This window comes from Beta vulgaris, chromosome 3, assembly GCF_026745355.1.
Source record: "Beta vulgaris subsp. vulgaris cultivar EL10 chromosome 3, EL10.2, whole genome shotgun sequence".
Lineage (NCBI taxonomy): Eukaryota > Viridiplantae > Streptophyta > Magnoliopsida > Caryophyllales > Amaranthaceae > Beta > Beta vulgaris.
The window spans coordinates 24,775,292-24,793,518 of record NC_079204.1 but is presented as its reverse complement, the minus strand read 5'-3'; the positions used below and the strand labels follow the sequence as shown (position 1 = coordinate 24,793,518).

At 37.1% G+C, this 18,227-nt stretch overlaps 1 protein-coding gene across 1 annotated transcript; it reads right to left on the bottom strand.

Annotated features, from left to right (window-relative positions):
- Positions 1 to 5,664: 5,664 nt before the first annotated feature.
- Positions 5,665 to 6,545, bottom strand: LOC125495569 (uncharacterized). The gene is made up of 2 exons (XM_048640325.1): positions 6,489 to 6,545; positions 5,665 to 6,399 (listed from the first exon to the last, which is right to left on the bottom strand). Exons 1-2 carry the CDS (start codon positions 6,543 to 6,545, stop codon positions 5,665 to 5,667), a joined length of 792 nt encoding a protein of 263 aa, XP_048496282.1.
- Positions 6,546 to 18,227: the final 11,682 nt, after the last annotated feature.

Sequence of the window (18,227 nt, the reverse complement as noted above, 5' to 3'; positions counted from 1 at the left end):
AGTAACTAAGATATTAAGCTCCCTAAAAGAAAGATGCATCTTGTTGGAATGAGTAGCTTGCTAAATCCCTTTAAAGCAATCATGAGGGCTATTACATACACCTCCACTTGAGAACAACAACGCCCTCGTTACGCATGAGGACTCCACATATTCGGCCACAACGACATGTGGGTCGCTCCAGTCTGGAAACTAATTGCCGAAAACACTAGATATTCGGTCTGACGACCTCTGGGTCGCTCCTTATGACAATGCAACCCTAGAATCCTCCCCCAATAGGCGCCTGAGGACTCCTAATATTCGGCCTTACGGCCTTAGGGTCACCCCAACACGCGGTCGCAGGGTTGCTCTGATAGCATTTGTAACACCCTGACTCTTTCGAAGTCGAGTATATCGTCACCAATGCGCATCCAGGGCCAACAACTGTCCTCAATAACCAACAGAAGTTCTTACGACGCATTTTTCTCTTCACTCATGCGCACCCCGAGAAACTTCCCAGGAGGTCACCCATCCCAACACTACTCCCGACCAAGCACGCTTAACTATGGAGTAACTAAGGAATTAAGTTCCCTAAATGAAAGATGCATCTTGCTGGAATGAGTAGCCTGCTAAATCCCTTTAAAGCAATCATGAGGGGTATTACATCATGTCTTGTAAGTGATTTTAGTTATGCTTGAATTGCTTCTTTCCATTTTGGCTGGTCTTGTCTACAACGACATTTGTTTATTGCCTTTGGTTTCACATCATTTTTGTCATAAATTTATTTAAACCGCTATGGAGTAAGCAAAGATGTCATTCATAAAAACATTCTTTCGATTCCAACGTTTCTTTATGGAAAGTTAATTAATCTATGTTTCATGGTTGTCTATGATTTTATGTTCTCATGTTTTGAAGCATCTGCATCTTTATCTTCAACATGGATTGTATTACTTTCAGTTGAAAGAGCCATCTTTATTTTATTAATTTACTACTACCTCTCAACATTATTAAAGAAATGAAATATCCACGTCTACAGGAGGCATAGGAAAAACTCGGAGGAAAAACATCGGCGACAGGGTCGATCAAATCTCTGATCGTTACCATATTGAACGACAACAACTCTCCTAACGAAACTAGGGTGCCGGTAAAAGACAGGCTGGAGATCAAGGAGGAAGTCCAGTAGGGTAATAGTCAGTTCCCCCCCACCGCAAGTGGAAAGAGTTGGTGGTATCCCACCACCACTCCAGCAAGCCACGAATCACAATTTCAGAGGAATGAACATCTCGCATGCTCTCATAGACGTCAATGAAGCGAGATAGCTCGCTTTGCTCGAGTAAGACTGTAACATCCCGCACTTCCGAGTTGCTAGCTAATCACACTTAAGATTCACTAATCACAATCAATAATTAATGGACCTCGAACTAAAAATTTACTCGCAGCGAAAACATAACCTTTGACAAGATCCTGGACCTGTGGGTTATGGGCCCACAAGTTATCAATTTTTTTTAAAGTAATCCTTCCTTACATAGTTACTCTAACAAAAACCTCAAAATATAATACAATCAAATATCACAAGAATACTTTCAAATAAAGCATTCAACTATAACCTTAGCCCTCCATTTTATTACAACATAAAAATATTTTTCATGCTCAATAAACATATTCCAAGTCCTCGACATCAACCCTGCAAAATCAATAACAATGAACTCTGCCCCCACCACCAGGACATGTTCCAAGAAAAAAAGAAAAAAAAACGGACTACTCACACTCCCCAACCAGAAATTCGTTTTAGTGGCTTAAAATATAATTGTGCAGTTTATTAGTCTTCAAGTATAACAACCCCAAAATTCAAAGGCATCATAATAGTCTTAGGGCGCATTGCGGAAACATACATTAGTCATCAAAAGCTGTTGCAAAGACTACTCGAACCTACCAGCATTAACACCCCACATACGTTAAAGAAAAAAAAAGCAAAATTCCAAGAAAAAAAAACTGACAAAAAAATGCAAAAAAAAAGAGCAAGGAAATGAACCGCAAAAAGCCGCCGCAAAACTGACTGTAGCTACCGCAAACTCGCTGGAAAATGGCCTGGAAGTGGGTCGAAATTTTTGATCCCCAAACCGCTCAAAAATCGTCCAAAAACTTCACAAAAGTGACAACCAAGCGAAAATAATCACTCCTCTAAGCAAGATATGAAGAAACACTCAAGAATCAATGAGTTTGAAGCTTTGAAGGGCCTAAAATGGTGGTTCGAAGCTTAAGAGAGAGAGAGAGAAATGTAGAAAGTGGTGGAAAAGAGAAATGGGGAAAAAATGGAGGTCGCCCGTGTTTTTTAGGTCTTCCAAAGACTTGCCCCCAGCGTGCCACGTGTGCCAGACGCATCGACAAAAAGTGCGCCGGATGCACGCCCCAGCGTTCAGTGCAACATCCCGCGCCAAGCGCAGGTTTGCGCGTCTGGTGCACAGTCCCATGCAATGCGTTTGGGAGATTTTTAGCTAGGTCGGCCCACATGCTTAATTGTAAATGACATCAAAATTTTTGTTTCACTGCGATATCGCACGCGATAAACCAACGAACTTGCAAAAACTTACAAAAATACGATTTTTCCATTCTTCCAACATGTGATGCTCTATACATTTACAACATACATTATTCGAGAGACAACTAGTACTCAGGAGTATTAACGGCAACAAACAAACCGCCAGGTCTTCGGACCATCCTCAACTGAATGACGACCAAACAAACTGCCAGGTCTCCGGACCATCCTCAACTGAACGGCGACAAACAAACCGCCAGGTCTCCGGACCATCCTCATCAGAACGGCGACAAACAAACTGCCAAGTCTTAGGACTGTCCTCAATCAAACGGCGACAAACAAACCTCGAGGTATGATATCATGCTCTGTCAAACGACGACAAACAAACCGCCAAGTCTTTGTACCATGCTCAATCAAATGGCGACAAAAAACCGCCAGGTCTCCATACCATCCTCAATCAAACGACGACAAACAAACCGCCAGGTTTCTGGATCATCCTTAATCAAACGGCGACAAACAAACCGCCAGGTCTCTGGACCATCATTAATCAAACAGCGACAAACAAACCGTCGGGTCTTAGGACCATCATCGATAAAAAAGGCGACAAACAATCGGCAAGCCCAAGACCATTACCCATCGAGACAACATAATTCCGATATGAGCTGGGCCAGAAATAGCTCTTGAAAGCTTCTTTCACACACCTTCTCATTTTTACCTATTTACAAATATGTTCCATGTACGTCTGTTCTATAAAAGGATGATTTTGGATTGCAGAGCATCTAGAATCATTCTTTATCTCGACACGTGTACTTTGACTTTCGGTTTTGCAAACCTCAATCAAAGTGTGGTTTCTGTAGACACATAATCATGTCTCCCCATTTAGGGATACAACGATGAAACATACCACGGTATTAGTTGACGCGACCAAATGGAAGAGCAATCCGAATAACCAATACAAAATTGTTTTTTGAAATAATATATTCCAAAGTCAAATTAATTATTCAAGATGATTAATTGTATTTTAAGGCCAATTAAATATTATTATTAAATAAATATTTAATGAAAAGTATATTTAAAGGAAGCGTTTAATGAAAAAACTAGAATATGCGCCGAACATGGAGGTCGCGCTCAGCGCACCACATGCGTCCAGCACATCAGCTAGAACGCGTCAGGCGCGCCAATGAGCACCTGACACGTGGCCTTGTGACTCACACAGATTCATGCGCCTGGCGCAAGTCCTATGTGAGACGCAAGTTTCTTTTAATCTTTTTTTCAAACGCACGTTTGGACGTGTCAACCCTGATTGGGATGACCGCGTCATGCGCGCAATTGGGTGCCTGACGCGTAAATTTGTGCCTACAACGTCGGCCTGCATCAGGCGCAGTAGGCGTGTGTGATGCAGTTTCTGTCAGTTTATAAATACGGGCCAATAACTCGAATCAATTACGTATTTTTAATTTATTATCTACAAACACAAAAAGTATCTCCGAAATACACTTCAAAACCCTATCACAAACTACTTTCAATACTTTGAATTACTTTAGAGTTCCTGATCATACTACGTTCCTGGTTTCACGATTGCTCCGCCTGAAAGTCGTTACGTTCTTCGACCTAAACCGGATAGGTATAATTCTTGAGGATCCTTGAATAATCAAATACATTTATTGTATTGAAGTTAATAACAGGTTCTTGTCATGATGTAGATCTTTAGTTGATAATTGTGATTGTTGTAATTTCTAATCCTTTTTTTTCTTATTCTTGTATATAATATTGTTGATTGTTTTACTTTTCCTATGCATGATTTTATCACCCACATGTTATTATTGTTAAACAAGACCTAAGAAACTATTCTAAATAATTTAGAAAACCTGCTAGGATCCCAGTAATCTGATTATTAAATAACTTGTCACGGAAAATTAGTCTTTTATGTGTTTCTTGAACCAACCGAGACTAATTATTTTTAGGGTGTTCAAAATATTTAGAAGAGGCCGACAATGAACAACATGGTTCCTGACTTTGTTGTACCCTCAATCCCAAACTCAATCTTTGATTCATTTTGACTATCTATGGACTTAGACGGGGAAATCTACATTGGCTACATTCCTAAGATGTCCCTACAGTTTCAATATCCAATTAGGCTTATGAGTCTTCCTTTGCAGACTTGTTGGTGACTTCAGAAACGTATTTTTAATAAAACCTTGACAATGGGGTAGTCAAATAAACGCGCTCACACTGCGGTAGGCAAAGAGTAAAAAGCCACGCCTACATTTTGTTAATAAATGCGCTACAAAAACGAGCGATTAGGGGGAAGTGTAATGCTAGGGGATGGTTACTTTATTAAAATAAGAGACGTGCATCAATTATTGTGCTTGTTTCAAGGCGCGGTATTCAATCATGTGGGTAGTGGGAAGTTGTAATTTTACTTTTTGAAATTTCTGGCGCAATTCCTAAGCAAAATTATCGGCAATTGTGCGGTAAAATTCGGATTGTACCTGGCCAGTTTTAGCGAAGTGTCTAGAGATGAGGACATGTCCACATTTCATCTACATGATCGAGAAGCACATGCTAATATTCCGCATTGAATAAAATCATCACTCGTTGTGCAGTTGAGATAAAAGAGGAAGAAACTTGCAATAGTTCAAGGAATCTTCAGCCGGAATATCTATCATTTACTAACCAATAATGGTAACTTAGTTTGGTTTATTTTATTTAAAATAGAACATTATGTAGCCAAGTATTATACATCAGATTATGAGCTATTGTATTCTTATTCTTCTCAATGCTCTTTCATAGCTATACTTGCAATAATACAACGATGAATATCCTTATTCATCTATTATCTAGCACTTAGATTGAAGCCTAATTATTCTTGATAGATTCATCCTTCTTGGTAAAATTTATCTAAAACAAGCATCATGTACAAGAGCCTGTTACTAGATTATAGCAAAAAGAACTTATAGTAGTCCGATTGCACGTTGTACATCATCTCTTATACTCTCTTGAGTTTGATTATATACACATATATACACACATATACACACACATACATATATACACATATATTTTTGATAAGGAAAAGAAAACTTAGGAAGGCCTCTTAGTCCGGAGGCCAACCTAAAACATCCTTACGGATGAGAAGGGAAAAATCCACATCAAAAAGGAGGAACAGAAAGAACTAACGAAGAACACAGTTGACCCTTGCTGGCCATGAAATCCGCCGCCCGATTTGCCTCCTTAAAAACATGATGAACTTTGGCACTGGAGAACAACTCAATATCACGAGCAACATCAGAAATGATATTCGCAATTTCCCAAGGGATACGCCAAGACTTATTAACTGAATTGATGACCGCCAAATTATCACCTTCAATAAGGACCTTAGCCACACCAATTTCCAGAGCAGCCTTAACCCCTTCTCTGAGACCCCAAGCCTCCGCTTGGAGGATAGAAATGGAACTCCCTAAAGCCTTAGCACCTGCTACCACCGCCTCCCCACTATCATCACGAACCACGAATCCACAGGAAGCTTTACCATCCTTTAGCTTTGAGACCATCAAAATTAAGCTTGAAGAACCCCGTAGGGGGAGAGACCAGGAGATGGAATCACCTTGGCGGCACCGCTTAGGATAACGGGCAGAAACAGAAGGAGGGGTGGACACCTGCAACCAATTAGAAGCAAACTTACTAATGGCTGCTGCCGCTGAAGAAGTCGAGGAGCCAGATTCTCGAAAAACCACCTGATTACGGGAAAACCAAATAAACCACCAACCAATAGCAAAAAGATTAAAATCTTTAGCTGGAATGGAAGAGAAAAGGTGATTAATAATCTTAGAGAAAGGTTGATGAAAAAGAGCAGTCAAATCCGGGTAGGGAGGCCAATTATAATTCTGATGGAGAACCAAAAAAGTATCAACAGCAAAAGGACAGACAAAACACAAGTGGTTGATAGTTTCAGAGTTGAAATTACAAAAAGGACATTCTTGCGGGAGGAAAACATGACTTCGCTCGAGACGGGCTTTAGAGGGAAGACCATCGTTAAACGCTTTCCAAAGGAAATTCTTAATTTTAGGGGTAATGGAAAGCTTCCAAATCCAAGAAAAGTTGTTATTTCCCTAGGAACACTACAAGAGGGGGGGTGAATTGTAGGTGTAGAAATAAACGTAACTTTTTGCGGAAATTAAAACTTAAACGAATAAACAAGCTAGAGGAACACAAGGGATTTTTACGAGGAAAAACTTCTTGGGCCCAACAAGAAGAAACAACCTCGACCACTAGGGATTTTAAACTCAACACTTTCACTAATTAGGCCAAACAACTTTGTTACAACCTAATTCTAACTCGAGCCACACCTTGAGTTCCTAAACTCAAGTTCCTGAGCCACTGTTCCCTTAACAGCAGTTCCTCTCAACTTCACTCGAAGTTTTCTCTCACATACAAGCTTCACTCAAAGCCTCTCTCTTACAGAACTTCACTCAAAGTTCCCTTACCCCAAAAACCAAAATACAATTGATCGAAATAAGCTTAGTGGAATTAGAGTAAGAAGGCAAAGAACAAATGGCTATTATGAGAGAATGAAGGCACTTACACTTAATTAGTTAAACTCACTTAATTACTTAGTCAGACACACTTTGGAACTTATCTAGACTTCTATATTTATAGTGTTAATCATGAAGAACGTGAGATTAAAACTAGAGTACATGTTTAGTCCATTAACCCATGATGTTCCTTCCCCTAAGGAACACGTTTTCACATCACGTCTCATGATCCCATGAACTATAAATGAACGTGGATATTTTTCAGCCATTACTCCTAAGTAATAGGAGTTCCTTGAGCTTTATCCGAAAATCAGTTTTTATAAAAACTCTTTTTATCTTTAAAACTGAATTTTTAATCTTTAAGAAAATAATATCTTTTAAACAAAATCTTTCTAACAACCGGATATTTATTTTCTTAATTTTTCGAAAAATAAAATCTTTTTCTCAAACAGATTTTCTTTTTAAAACTGATTTTATCATTTGAAATTAGATATAACTTATTTCCTATAATTTAGGCATGACTTACTCAAATATATTTTTAACCGTTATAATGTTGCACGCCTAAGTTTAGTTCCTTTTATTAACTAAGTTCCTTTAACATATTCGTTTAGTGCCACTTAGTTTGTTCCTTACAAAGGAACAAACTCTCATTCTCAAATAGACTGCCAGTGTTCCTTACCATTCTTTCTTTGTTCCTTTACATTGGAACTTGGAAAATAAAACGCCTAGCTTCTATTCTTCTTGATCCAATGCTTGCTCCAGTATCAACATAGAAACTTCTTTACTTAGCCTTTGAAATCCTCTCTTGACTTCTTCCTTGACTTCGTATTCTCCCAGTTCCTTTTATTGATACCTTAAACACCATACACTTAAATAACTCATTAGTTCACTACTTAGTTTGTTCCTTTGTTTCTTTGTCATTATCAAAACTAGGGTTCAACAATTTCCCCCTTTTTGATGATGACAACAAAGGTACAAACTAAGGAAAATAACAAATAATATAAGTGAATGATAATGACAAAAACATAAAGAAGAAAATGAAAAATAAAACACAATTATGTAAGTAACTGAATTTTGATTTTTCATTTACCTTAACCTATTTTTGATTTTTCATTTACCTTATCCATTTTTTAATTTTTTTCAATTTTCAATTTTTTCAAGTTTATTATGTACATTTTGTTCCTTAAATCATTTTCCCCCTTTGTCATCCTCAAAAAGAATAACCTCTGCATGTATTTATGAATTGATTTAACACCTTAAGAACAATATACAAGCACCATTGGTGGTTAAGTTAGAAAATCAAAGAGTAAACTTGCTCAAACATTAATCACATAATACTAGCCATTCCAAGGAAGAAATTATGCAAATCATTTAGAAACATAGACATTATAGCAAAAGTCATTGATTATATAGCACTTGTTCCATAACAAAACAAAGAAAGAAAAGAAAAAGGAGTAAACAAACGTTGTGTTCCTTGATTAAAGAAACAGGAACAACAACAACAAAAAAAAAAAAAAAAAAAAAAAAGAAAAAAAAAAAACTAAGAAAAGGAAGGGGAATGGTGTTCCTCTACAACTTCTTCTTCTACCACATCCTCTAATTTCTTCATCACCACCCCATGGTTGAGTCCAACCTGTTCCTTCAACTCCTCCAAGGCAATTTTCTTTTACTTGAGGAACTTGGAGCCATCCTCCCTTGAGTGAGTACACCTTCTTGGACAGACAAGCCAAGTCCATTTAGGGTTTTCTCATTCAAGATGTTCCCTTGTTTGACTCCTATTGTGGTCCAACCCGTAAGTCTTACTTCAAAGTGATGAAGTAAAGATGTTATCAAAGCACCGTACCCAATTACACAGTTGTTTCAATACAGTGAGTTAAATGTTGAATGAAGAGGGAAGGGAAATTGATTTGTATGTGGTGGTCCAAGCAAAACATGTAACACATATCCAGGAGACCCACTTCATTCCTCTTTTCAGTTCGAGGAATGAGTGCTCTCCAAACCAAATTAAATAGCACTTTGTGAAGGGGAGAGAGTAGGTTATGGTTAAGTTTGTTTTGGCCAGCAGTTCCTCCAAAATATTCTAAGATTTTTCTTGAGGAAAATTCGGAAAGGAAACAGTTCCTTTTCGTTTAAAGTACAAATCAGTTCCTTTGCAAGGAACTTCCCATACTTTGCCCAAAGTGGCTTGATTAAACCTTATTTTCTTTCCTCTAACCTCAGTTGTGCAAGTTCCATTAGTATTAACAAATTTGCACAGAACTCATCCATAGCTAGAGGAACAAGAGCATTATTAAAGGCGAATTCAAACAAGAATTCCATGCCTTGTTCCTTTAGAATGGAGGTTAATTCTTGAAATTCTACTTTATTAGCCCATTCTAAATCGACGCAAAAACCCAAAACATACCTAGATTCACTTCGTTCGACCCGTTTCTTGGAAGATGAAGAAACAGTTCTCTTGGAAGGAACAGGTGTGATTTCTTCTTCTTCCCCCTGAGATTGTTCCGGGGTTTCTTCTTCATCGTCTTCCCCAATTAATTTTTTTTTTTGCGTATACTCCTAGGAGATTCTAATTGCTGTTCCTCTATGGGGTTTTCTTGAATTATGTCGGTTTCAAGGGTTTTGGTTGGAGATAAAGTATTTTCCATTTTTGAAGTGTCGGTAGTTTTTGATGTGGGAAAAGGAGAGTTTCTTGAAGTTTTTGCCATGATTTGTGAAGGTTTGGAGGTTTTTATGGAGTATCAAAGGGTGTGATGAGGTTTCGGCTATGGTGAAGATGAAGAGATTGAGAGGAACACGGTTTCTTAGGATGAATTAAAGAAGGAAGTTTTGCATGTAATAGTAATTATGACACGCGGGAAAGAAATAAAGAAATAAAAATAAAAAGGAAAACAAAACGAAAAGATAATTAATAAGAACCAAGATTTAATTAAATCTGATTCCCCTTATTTTTGGGATTTTTCGGATTTTTATGAGTTTTAATTTTTGAAAGAAAATAAATGCTAAGGAACTTGTGCTATAGGAACAACTAATGCTACATATCAATGTCCTTCATATCATGCATGTTTCTTAACCTTAGGAACAGTAAGGGGAGTATTATGTGACATTTGTGAGTTGTTTAATTTCTTTGAATTCATGTTTATTTTGCAACATTCCAATTTGCAATGGTCTTAGGCAATTAAACACAATTATTTTTAGCACACAAAGTCACTCAAATTGATTCAAACATGGGGGAATGACATAGGAACAATCACTTAATTTTTATTAACCCTAACTCAAGCCTTAATTTTTCATATCTATCCTTTGCAAAGGCTTAGTTAGAATATCAGCAATCTGATAATCAGTTTGACAAAACTCAAGTTTAATCAAACCTTTTTCAACATTTTCTCTTAAAAAGTGATGTCTGATATGTATATGCTTTACTCTAGAATGATGCACTGGATCTTTAGAAATACTTATAGCACTTGTATTGTCACAATAAATAGGAACACATTCAAAGTTTATTCCATAGTCACTAAGTTGTTGTTTTATCCAAAGCATTTGAGAGCAACATGCAGCAGCTGCTACATATTCTGCTTCAGCAGTGGATAAAGCAACTGTGTTTTGTTTTTTGGTACTCCAAGAAACTAAACTATGACCAAGGAATTGTGCCATACCTGAGGTGCTTTTCCTATTCACAAGATCTCCAGCATAATCTGCATCTGCATATCCTTTTAGTTGAATGTATCACTTCTTGGATAGTAGAGTCCAAGATCATCTGTTCCTTTAAGATATCTAAGAATTCTTTACAGCAGTATGGTGAGACTCCTTTGGATTTGCTTGAAATCTAGCACACAAACCAACACTGAAAGCTATGTCTGGACGACTAGCAGTTAGATACAAAAGTGAACCAATCATTCCTCTATATTTTGTTTGATCAACACTTGTTCCTATGGAGTCTTCATCTAATCTAGTTGAAGTTCCCATAGGAGTGTGATTTATCTTTGAATTTTCGAGGCCATATTTCTTTAATAGTTCCTTTATGTATTTTTGTTGGTAACAATTATACCCTTTTCAGTTTGTTTGATTTGTAGTCCAAGAAAGAAATTTAACTCACCCATCATACTCATTTCAAATTCATTGCTCATGAGACTTGAGAATTCTTTGCACAATGTTTCATTAGTAGCTCCGAATATGATGTCATCAACATATATTTGAACAAGCAAAATATCAGTTCCTTTAGATTTTAGGAACAAGGTTTTATCAACCTTTCCTCTTTTAAAATTGTTTTCTAAAAGGAACTTTGATAATCTCTCATACCATGATCTAGGTGCTTGTTTTAACCCATAAAGAGCTTTATCAAGCTTGTAGACATGATTTGGGAGATTATTATTTTCAAAGCATGGGGGTTGTTCAACATATACATCTTCGTTTAGATAGCCATTTAAAAATGCACACTTAACATCCATTTGATATAGTTTAAATCCCATGTAAGCAGCAAATGCAATTAAAATTCTAATGGCTTCTAATCTAGCTACAGGAGCAAAGGTTTCTTCATAATCTATTCCTTCTTGTTGATTATAACCTTTACTACAAGTCTAGCTTTGTTTCTTACAATGGTTCCATATTCATCTAGTTTTTTCTAAACACCCATTTTAAGCCAATTACTTTTTGTTGTTTAGATGAAGGAACTAGATGCCATACCTTGTTTCTTTCAAACTCATTTAATTCAGCTTGCATTGCAGTAATCCAATAGAGTCAGTTAAGGCTTCTTCATGATTTCTTGGTTCCATCATTGATAGGAACGCATGAAATGCACAAAAGTTCCTTAACTGAGATTAGTTTGCGTACCTTTGGATATATCGCTGATTATGAGTTCCACAGGATGTGATTTTTGTAATCTCCAAGGTTTTGGTTGAAACTCTCTTATAGGAACATGTTGTTCCTCATGTGTTCCTTGAGTGGATGAGGAACTCTGCTTAGTTGTTCCTCTGTTAGCCTCAGTGGACTCAGTTGAGTGGATGAGGAACATGTTGTTCCTCATGCACAAAAATTCCTTCGCCGGCTACCGTTGCCAGTACTTTGAATTCACCGGCGGCCAATATTCCTCACTGTCTACTCGTCTTCGCCAGCCTTTTTCTCCCGACGACCGAATTATCGCAGTCTACTCTGTTCCATTGCAGCCTACCACCACCGCGTTATCGGCGACGACTGAATTATCACGGTAAGTGTCGATCAATTCATCTCGTATTTGTAGTTGTTTGTTTATTAAGCATGATTTCAAATTCCCCTTTTAGTTCTCTAGATAATGCTACCAATTTAAAGAGACATAAATGGGTAAAGTAATAGCCTCATAGGCAGAGTTGGGGAAGGTTTTGTGATTTAGGACTTAGGAGGGCTACCTGTATGGAAAAAGGTGGGGTTTGAAGGGTGGTAGTTGAGGAGGTGAGCAAGCTTTGTGGTCATAGGGTTGGTGGTGGTACCATTTGCTAATTTGTTCTATTTATTTCTGTTTATTCTATTTTCTCTCTAAATTGGTTTGTCTAGTCAGTTCCTTGGTATAATAGGTTCTGCACTTCTACAAATGGGTTCACCTTCCACTCCCTTTCTCTTTATCTCAACAAGCTAAAGTTATGGGAATGAGGGATTATTGTTACTATCAGGGGCTGATTTCAGGTACTTGCTGTTGTCTCCCTTCAGTAGGAATAACTGAGGCAACTTCACCACCGCCCATGATGAAGGAGTGGTGAAGTCTACCACCCCCGGCCCAAATAAATTTTCTAGATCATCATCATTTAGTAAGGGACTGGCTTCATGGATTTGGTTTGATTTGTTTTGAATTTCTAGATCAGACGAGGTTGGCTCAGCCATTTTGATGAACTCCCTCTTAAATCTTAATTTGTTCTTCTTTTCTGTCTTCTTGTTATAAAGAAATATCCGACACCTTGGGCTATATAAAGACTATTCTTACCCCCGGAAAGTCCTAGTTCTTAATTACCTGATAGTTATGCAGATGTGAGATTTATGGACTTCTGTCATTTTGAAGGTGTGCTTTGTGGTTTAGAAGATGACTCAGTAGGGTCAGTTCAACCAATGCAAAGCTGCATTGAATTCCTTGATTGGCTTCATCATTATCAATTTCTAGGATTCTTAAATTCTTGAAGAAAATTAAACTAGATACATTGTGTTATTGAAATGAACATGCATTTCTTGTTGCGGTAGTAGGGGATTCAAAGCATCCCCTTCTATTTAAGATGTTAAGCAAAAGAAAAAATTCAATTAGGTAATCCAAAGTTTGGGTTAATTACACTAATGTATTATTTGATAAACGTATTTGGCCTATCTAGAAGCTTAACTAAAAATATGTATATTCTTTTATGTACTTGAGAATTGATGGTAATGTATTATTTGATGAGCGTATTTGGTCTATCTAGAAGCTTTAATAAAAACATGTACATTCTTTTATGGACTTAAGAATTGATGCTAATTTTGTATGGGGTACATTGTGAAACCAAATCTGCAAAATTCCACGAACCGATCAAACTTTAATCACTCTGAAACTTATAATCTGACATAAAAAATATATGCTTGTGATTCTTAATAAAGATGAACGTGTATGTCATGTTAATAATGTTATTACTTCAATCAAAACAACCATATGTTGAGAACTCTTAATCCCCACTTAATAATTTTTATGTTATTTTCAAGATCGGAGTGACTCACTTGTCCATTTTCATGACGTAAGTTAAGTTCAGTTGTGTTTTTAGTTGTTCTTTTCTAATTCCATTACAATATAGAACTTATTATATATATATATATATATATATATATGTATGTATATATATATATATATGTATGTATATATATATATATATGTATGTATATATATATATATGTATGTATATATATATATATGTATGTATATATATATATATGTATGTATATATATATATATATGTATGTATATATATATATATATGTATGTATATATATATATATATATATATATGTATGTATATATCCAAATTAATGTGCAAGATACTTGAGCGAAAAGTGTCAACAAGGTGGTGTATGTGGGATGTATGGATTTTGTGATTCAAATTATTTATCTCCTATGACACAAACCAATAAAGAAGAGCAAGTCGTTTATCTAGCTCGTATCTTTGGCGAAAATGAAGGGAATAATGTTAATCAACTATTCTTTGCACCTTATCATGAGAAGTAAGTATGAATTATTAAATTAATTATTAAAAGGATGGGAAGATGTTAACTGGCTATGCACACACTAACATTTGCGGATGTGCAGTCGACATTGGATGCTAGCGGTCATTAGTCCGTGGAATGGAGTGGTGTTTTGGCTTGATCCTGCTGGAGCGGAAAATGATATTCCTGAATTTGCTCAAAGGACCATAAATGAGTATGTATACAAAGTACATTATTTTGATGCATTTATATTGATGCTTATTAAAATTAATATGTAATATGACTAATTGTATAATTACCTTTATGAACAAGTGTCCTCGTCAATCCCAAGAATCTCTGGATTGTGAATATTATATATGTCGATATATGCTCGATACTATAGAGAAAAGGCGACTTTCATGATGAACATTCTTTCAAAACACCATTCACTTGCTTATTTCTCATATCTATTATTAGTGCTTGAAGTTAACCAATATTTATACTTATCAAAAGTACTTACTTTCATGATTAACAACATATTTCATATTATTAGTGCTTGAAGTTAACCAATATAGGTCTTGCTATCTTCGAGAAATCTCGCACGAATCTCCTATAATAGCCAGCTAAACCCAAGAAACTCCTAATGTCTGACACACTCTTTGGAGTTGGCCACTCACTCACAGCTTAAATCTTAGCAGGATCTACTGAGACTCCTTCCTTAGACACAAAATGACCCAAGAATGCTACTTTCTCCAAACGAAACTCACACTTAGAGAATTTGGCATATAACTGGTTCCTTCTCAAAGTCTCCAAAATAATCCTCAAATGTTCATCATGCTCGGTTTCATTCCTCGAATATATCAAAATGTCATCAATGAAAACCACTACGAACTTATCCAAAAATCATGAAAGATCCTATTCATCAAGTCCATAAATATCGCAGGAGCATTGGTTAACCCAAATGGCATTACAGTGAACTCGTAGTGACCATAACGCGTTCTAAAGGCAGTCTTAGGTACATCCTTATCTGCTACCCTCAATTGGTGATATCCAGAACGTAAGTCAATCTTCGAGAACACACTCGCTCCATTCAATTGGTCGAATAGGTCATCTATTCTAGGCAAAGGGTACTTGTTCTTGATGGTAACGTTGTTCAACTCCCTATAGTCAATACATAACCTCATACTCCCATCCTTTTTCTTCACGAACAGTACAGGAGCTCCCCAAAGCGATGCACTAGGTCTGATATAACCTTTATCCAAAAGTTCTTGCAATTGCGTCTTTAACTCACTCATCTCCGGAGGTGCCATTCTATAAGGTGCCTTAGATATAGGTACAGTTCCAGGGACTAAGTCTATGGTAAACTCAATGGCTCTTGCAGGCGGCATACCTGAAATTTCACTCGGAAATACGTCCATAAACTCATTCACTATTGGAACATCCTCAAGTTTTAGTTCAGCTTCCTTACTCACATCTTGAATGCTACAGAAAAATAGCTCACACCCCTTTCTCATCAACTTCTGCACTTGCATGGCAGAGATCACTCCAAACTTTTTGGGTTTCCCAAATCGTCTATATGAGGTCAATTTTCCCGAAGGGTTTCTCAATACTACCTTTTGAACTTCACAATCAATCCTGGCCTTATACTGACTCAACCAGTTCATCCCAAGAATCACATCTAAGTCTCCTAAGTTAAACTCGATTAGATCGGATGGAAAGACACTCCCTCCTATCTTCAAAGGTAAGTTCTTGAACAACTTAGTACACTTAACTACTTCCCCAGTAGGAATACTGATAGACAAGTCAATTAACTCATACTCTACTAACCCCAGACTCTTAAGAACAGAAGACGAAGTAAAAGAATAGGTCGCCCCCGAATCAAATAACGTTTTAACGAAAACTGAATTAATAGAGAAATTACCAGTCACCACATCAGCGGATCTCTCTGCTTCGCTATGACTCATCACGAACACTTTTCCCGCAGGCTTGTTATGGGTAGGATTTTCATTAGCAGTAGGCCTACTATAGTTTCCTTGGTTATCCTGACCTCCAGGCTTAGGACCCTGGTTTCCTATCTGATTGGACCCTGGTCTAGCCTGATTACCATTCGCCTGAGTTTTCAAATCCTTCCCGTGCTTGGAGAAGCACTCATACTCTCTATGACCCTTCTTCTAGCAATAGTTACAGGTCACTAGGTCTCCCTTGCAGTCCCTCCCAGGATGATTTTTGTTGCATTTCTTGCAATGGTAAACCCTATCAGGTCTACCCTGACTACAGTTGTCCTGGTTGGTTCTTCCTTGGAAATTCCCATTTCCATTCCGGTTTTTCTTAAAGTTACTTTGGTTTCCCCCAGTACTAACCTCTTTTCTCTTTTCACCAACAATCCCATTCTTCTTATCCCTTCTTGATTGCAACCCATAGATATGAGAAGTTCTCCCATACACCACATCTAAAGATGTAAAGGTTTCACCCCCTAAACCCAACTGGATTTCATCAGTCAATCCTTACTCGAACCTCTGAGCCTTAAGTTCCTCAGTAGCTACCACCTCAGGTGCAAACCTAGACAGGGTTATGAATTTACTGTAATATTCAGAGATGGTCATACTATCCACCCTAAGGTTGATAAACTATTGAGCTTTCTGTTTCCTCATGAAGGCGGGGTAAAACTTTCCTCTCAGCACAACCACAAAGGCTTCCCAATTGAATCCCTCAGCAACACTCAATCTATCCCCGTTTTCTCTCCACCACAAATCGGCCTCATCCTTTAGGTATAAAACAGCATGGCCTACTCTCATTAGCAGGGCAATTCACTACCTCAAATAACTTATCAAATTCCCGTTCTCTAGGAAGGTAGGGTCAGCTTGTCCCTTAAAATAAGGTGGTTTCACTTTGGCCAGTCTTTCGAACATCTCTCCAGCAGTCTCTGGACGTTCGACCTTGTCCTGATTCAGTTTTTCCCCAAGAGGCGAATAGCATCAGCTAGTTCAGTGTTGTTAGCCATTCTACTTCGGGACCTGAAAGTAATATAATCTACTCAGGTTCCAGAAAACTTACATAGTCATCTAAGCAAGGCAACACTTGATTTGATCATTAAAGATCGCATCAACATACAATTTCACTAAGTTTCAATATGAAATGTTCTCTAATATCACATAATTGTTCACGTAAATCAATTCTATCAACATGAAATGAATTGAGCAAGAAAATATTCACATAATGAAAATAAATAATAAAAAAAATATTTCCCATTACGTGCCCAAAAATGAATTCTTACTCCTCCAATAAAATAAACTATATTTTTATTCTTCCATAGAAAGGAAAAATAATAATGTGAAAGAAAAAAAAACAACACACTAGTATCTATTTTCTTCCTAAAATGGTAATTCTATAAAACACCTTTGTCTTGTTGGCACATATCCAACATTATTCTTATAACTAAAACCTTATGTATATCTATATGTATATATAAAAATAATATATAAGTATATATAACCTATGGCACTACGTTGCCATCCTTATCCTTGCCTTCCTTATATTGCTCAGGTATGAAGGTGTCATCACTAGCTTCATCCTCTTCTTCATCCTCATAGTAATCGATGAACTTCCTCTGAATTTAGATCTTCTAATAGGTATGGTGTCTTCGTCCTCTTCAGGGTCGGATTCAATCCTCATACATGCATCATAAATATCCTCCCTAGTGATACCTCTAGCACGATCCATCTCTATGATGACTTCATCATCCCTCGCAAATTCTTTCCTCAAAATACAACGCATTATCCAATGCAGTTCTTCATACTCCCTATGGTAATGGGTGGATGACGGTCGTCGGCTTCATCGTCAGTCAGAACGATGGGGTTAAAATAGTTTCCTAGATTAGCAGCCATATTCGTAGAGCTACAACACAATAAACCAGAAGGTTTAGCACTCTTCCTGACGTGTTCCCACAAATAACAAGAGGTAAACAACAACAAAGGCATGTAAATATATACTTTGCAGGCAAGAATTATAAAAAGTTAGCAGGG

Excerpts from the sequence above, each read along its gene's own strand:
- LOC125495569 (XM_048640325.1), bottom strand. The coding sequence starts at position 6,545 with ATGGTCTTCCCTCTAAAGCCCGTCTCGAGCGAAGTCATGTTTTCCTCC. Across the intron at positions 6,400-6,488 it reads TGTTTTCCTCCCGCAAGAAT|AATTATAATTGGCCTCCCTA; the intron begins GTCCTTTTTGTA and ends GTTCTCCATCAG.